General features: G+C 37.9%; 1 protein-coding gene across 1 annotated transcript in view; it reads left to right on the top strand.

Moving 5' to 3' along the window:
• Positions 1-5,000, top strand: part of LOC138945576 (zwei Ig domain protein zig-8-like) — a 128,220-nt gene that overhangs the window by 78,353 nt on the left and 44,867 nt on the right. Inside the window, exon 2 of the mRNA XM_070317054.1 lies at positions 3,606-3,733. Within this exon, the coding sequence (XP_070173155.1) occupies positions 3,606-3,733 (128 nt within the window). The remainder of the gene's footprint in view (positions 1-3,605; positions 3,734-5,000) is intronic.

The following is a 5,000-nucleotide window of genomic DNA, read 5'->3' on the forward strand; positions in this document are numbered from 1 at the left end:
AGTCAAAAACAAAATTCCTGACATATCTAGCAAAGACTGTCAATTCGACAATCACACAAGTCATAGCTGGTTGGAATTTGACTTTTCCCTTGCCTCTCTACACCCCGCGAAGAACGCTCGATGTTTGGACAACCGTACGCGTACCCAAACACGTCGTTCAAGATCACCTGAGAAATTCTTCCCTTGTGCATAAGCGCTACCCGTTTTATACCCCATACCCCGTTGAAAACCAAGATGTTGAGCTAAGTATGGCCGTTCATGCAGAAGCTTAGAGCTGGAAAGAATTCAGAACTCAGACAGACTGGCTGACTTTGCAAAGTGCTCCCTGTGGACAACAAATATGTAAAAAGGTATATTACGCTCGCTACCCCTTCAACTTCTGGTAGGGTTTGTATGTACGCAACTGTAATGTGTCCTGTGCGTGGGTACGTGCGTATTCACAGGCTCGTGTCAGTATACGCATGCATGAGTATTTTTGAGCGTGCGTATATTCCTCCTCAGCACTAGCAGTAACTGATATAAGCAGCGAGAGAGATATATAAGAGATGTATGGGGGGGGGGGGGGGGTAATTCACACTCCGCTTACTTTTTCTCCTTCTTGCCAGCTTTAATTGACACAGAGAAAATAAGGACGTCCATTCCGATCACGCAGTCTAGCTAACATGTCAAGTGTTCCCCAATGTTTTAATGGCATACTTTTCTCCGCCTTACGCCGTTAGTGACAAACGCTGGTAAACTGTCTTCTGCTTTTACGACGATGATGCTGCTATACATTGCTGGCTATAGTCAAAGCTTTAGAATTTTTCTTTTTGTTATTTATTAATTAATAAATGTATATATTTATTTGTTTATTGATTGATTGGTTTATTAATCCAGCTATTTGTCTCCATTTATTTTGATTATTGATTTATTGATAACATAATTAATTAATTGATTCTATTTATGTTATCATTTATTAATTAATTAATCAAATTATTGATTTATTTTTGTACAGGGCTAGCAAAAGAGAGCCAGTCAGTTCTGTTTACATTTAGTCAAGTTTTGACTAAATGTTTTAACATAGAGGGGGAATCGAGACGAGGGTCGTGGTGTATGTGTGTGTGTGTGTGTGTGACTGTGTCTGTGCGTGTGTGTGTGTGTGTGTGTGTGTGTGTGTGTGTGTGTGTGTGTGTGTGTGTGCGTGTGTGTGTGTCTGTTGGTGTGTGTGTGTAGAGCGATTCAGACCAAACTACTGGACCGATCTTTATGAAATTTTACATGAGAGTTCCTGGGAATGATATCCCCGGACATATTTTTCTTTTTTTCGATAAATACCTTTGATGACGTCATATCCGGCTTTTTGTAAAAGTTGAGGCGGCACTGTCACACCCTCATTTTTCAATCAAATTGATTGAAATTTTGGCCAAGCAATCTTCGACGAAGGCCGGACTTCGGTATTAATTTTTGACTAAATGTTTTAACATAGAGGGGGAATCGAGACGAGGGTCGTGGTGTATGTGCGTGTGTGTGTGTGTGTGTGTGTGTGTGTGTGTGTGTGTGTGTGTGTGTGTGTGTGTTTGTGTATATGTGTGTGTGTGTGTGTGTGTGTGCACGTGTGTGTGTGTGCGTGTATGCTAATGTGTGTGAGTGAGGGCGTGTGTGGGTGTGTAGAGCGATTCAGAGTAAACTACTGAACCGATCTTTATGAAATTCGACATGAGAGTTCCTGGGTATGATATCCCCAGATGTTTTTGGATAAATGTCTTTGATGACGTCATATCCGGCTTTTTTTAAAAGTTGCGGCGGCACTGTCACACCCTCATTTTTCAATCAAATTGATTGAAATTATGGCCAAGCAATCTTCGACGAAGGCCGGACTTTGGTATTGCATTTCAGCTTGGAGGCTTAAAAATTAATTAATGACTTTGGTCATTAAAAATCTGAAAATTGTAATTAAAATTATTTTTTTATAAAACGATCCAAAATTAAGTTCATCTTATTCTTTATCATTTTCTGATTCCAAAAACATATACATATGTTATATTCAGATTAAAAACAAGCTCTGAAAATTAAAAATATAAAAATTATGATTAAAATAAAATTTCCGAAATCGATTTAAAAACAATTTCATCGTATTTCTTGTGGGTTCCTGATTCCAAAAACATATAGATATGATATGTTTGGATTACAAACACGCTCAGAAAGTTAAAACGAAGAGAGGTATAGGTACAGAAAAGCGTGCTATGCAGCACAGCGCAACCACCCCCGCGCTAAACAGGCTCGTTAATTTCACTGCCATTTGCACGAGCGGTGGATTACGGTCATTGTGAAAAAATGCAGTGCTTTCAGTTTCATTCTGTGAGTTCCACAGCTTGACTAAATGTAGTAATTTCGCCTTACGCGACTTGTTAAGTGTTTCCTGTCTGTGGCACGACGCTTTACGCTCCAGTGTGTTGCGAGATTTTCCTTCTGAAGCCAGGCGCTTATGTAGTCAATGTTGCTCGTATTTGACAATTTCAAATACAATTCAAAGTGTGTGATTTGTATAGAAAACATTTAATAGGGCTGAAATAAAGAAAGTTCTCTTGCTTTACAATATGTTGTCTTTCAAAGCCAGACGTGTATGTCTCTAATAATACTCATATTCCAGACATTTATGTCAGTCAAAACTTGCGCTGTTTATTTGTTTACTAAGTGTTTACAAAATTCGTAAAAAAAAAATTCAGTTAGCTCTGTCGTTTTGACAGATTTTCCCTGCTTTATAAGCCAGACGCTTAACTTGTTTTCAGTTTAGCTGTTGTTGAAGAAGTTTGCCGGCGAATGTCATGAATGAATGTGATTTGCCTTTTCATTGATCGTGTTCTATATTCTTTTTAATCTTTGGATACTGTTCTGTTCTCTCACTGTCACACAGCTGTGAGATATTACGTTGAATCTTCATAATTGTTTAAACGGTGTTAGATGAGTTTCGCAATGTACGTGATACGTGTATCGTTATTGTATGGCGATACTGTGATAGCATGGATCGCCGCGCGTCTGGATTCTAACAGACATGTTCAGGGCAGTGGCTTGGTGTTTGTATTTGTTAGTTCGACGACGAATATTCGTTCTCTTTGTTTGTTTGTTTCGTGGTCTGTCTGTCTGTTTTTTCTATCTCTCTGTCCTTCTGTCTGTCTGTCTTTCTTTCTTTCTTTCTTTCGTTCTTAATTTCTTTCTTTCTTTCTGTTTTCTTTCTTCTATTTTCGACGTGTTCTGCTTCTAAAGATGAATTGGTATGGGTGCAATCTTCCATAATCATGTTTTTAAATCAATAGGTTATGATACTCTTTTTTGTGTATAATCTGTGTTTTTTCTGTCTTTTTATTCTGTCTTTTGTTCTTTGTCAGTTTGTTTGTTTGTTTATTTTATGTTTGTTTCTTTGTTTCTTTCTTCCTCTTTCTTTCTTTCTTCCTCTTTCTTTCTTTCCAAGTCTTTGACGAAAACAGTATGAATCACTTTAGAGATGGCAACACTATATACAGACAAGTAACCCCTTTCCTGTAACTATCTTATCTCGGCAATACAACCACAGTCAGCCTTTTTGTTCTAGCTCTTATTTGACTTTGCTGTGTTTTCATGTGTTGCAGTGTCGACAGCCTCTATTCACGACTCTATCCCGCCTCCCAAATTCCTCGAGGGCAAGTCCGAAGTGACCGTTCGACCGGGAGAAGTTGCCATTCTGCCTTGTTCAGTTCAACACCTTGGCACAAAACAGGTAAGTCATTGGTTTATCCTGAGTCTGCCAGTAAGCTTGCACAGTTTTGTTGGATGGTTGATTGTGTTGGTTTTTTAGGTTCTTCAATGTACAGCGTTTTCAAAACGTAAGTAGGTCCAAAAGCAAATCTGGAGGTAGCTGTCACTCGTCACGTGGTATGCCTTTCAAATCCTTTTTTTGCAGACTTTGGACTCCTTGCTATCTCGCATATTGCCCTCAGCTTTAAGGAACAAAGGGCACACAGCTAAATGTCAAAAGTTCGCCAGCCTGAAGCAAACCATTTTTTTAACTTTTTTGAACGTTCCAAATGCATTGCTCTCAATGTATATTAATTGTGCAACTTGTGGCACCACCCTGTACATCAGTGGTTTAAGAATGCATTCATTTTTATCGTCAAAGTAGTATTGACAAAATCACACAAACTAGCAGTTTTGATCCCGTACATTTGTTATAAACACGTGCACCCTTTTGTTTTATTGACAGCATTCCATAAATACGTGATTGTCTCTGATGTTGCCTTTTCTGAAGCGTGCACGTTCGAACAGCTGATATAATTATTGTACACTCCTACTTTGTTGTACTGACACATTTTATAAACACGTAAAAGGTCAAAGATGGCGTTTACTTTGATTTTTCTATTTTTGTCTCGTGATTTCGAAGCTTGTCGCATTAAGTTAAACGGGCATATTGATTCATCATCTCACGGGCATTTGGGTCAATGCCGTATTCCCTCTTCAGCAATAATTATTGCTAAGTGATCATTAATGCGATATAATTTTAGACCTATTCTGGACAAAATTTAACAAGTCGCGTCTGGCGAAATTACTACATTTAGTCAAGCTGTGGAACTCACAGAATGAAACTGAACGTAGTCCGCCGCTAGTGCAAAAGGCAGTGAAAGTGACGAGCCTGTTTGGCGCGGCAGCGGTTGCGCTGTGCTTCATAGCACGCTTTACTGTACCTCTCTTCGTTTTAAGTTTCTGAGCGTGTTTTTAATCCAAACATATCATATCTATATGTTTTTGGAATCAGGAACCGACAAGGAATAAGATGAAATAGTTTTTGAAACGATTTTGGAAATTTAATTTTGATCATAATTTTTAATTTTTTTAATTTTCAGAGCTTGTTTTTAATCCAAATTAACATATTTATATGTTTTTGGAATCAGAAAATGATGAAGAATAAGATGAACGTAAATTTGGATCGTTTTAGAATTTTTTTTTTTTAAATTTTCAGATTTTTAATTACCAAAGTCATAAATTAATTT

Source organism: Littorina saxatilis, linkage group LG1 (assembly GCF_037325665.1).
Source record: "Littorina saxatilis isolate snail1 linkage group LG1, US_GU_Lsax_2.0, whole genome shotgun sequence".
NCBI classification, from domain to species: Eukaryota; Metazoa; Mollusca; class Gastropoda; order Littorinimorpha; family Littorinidae; genus Littorina; species Littorina saxatilis.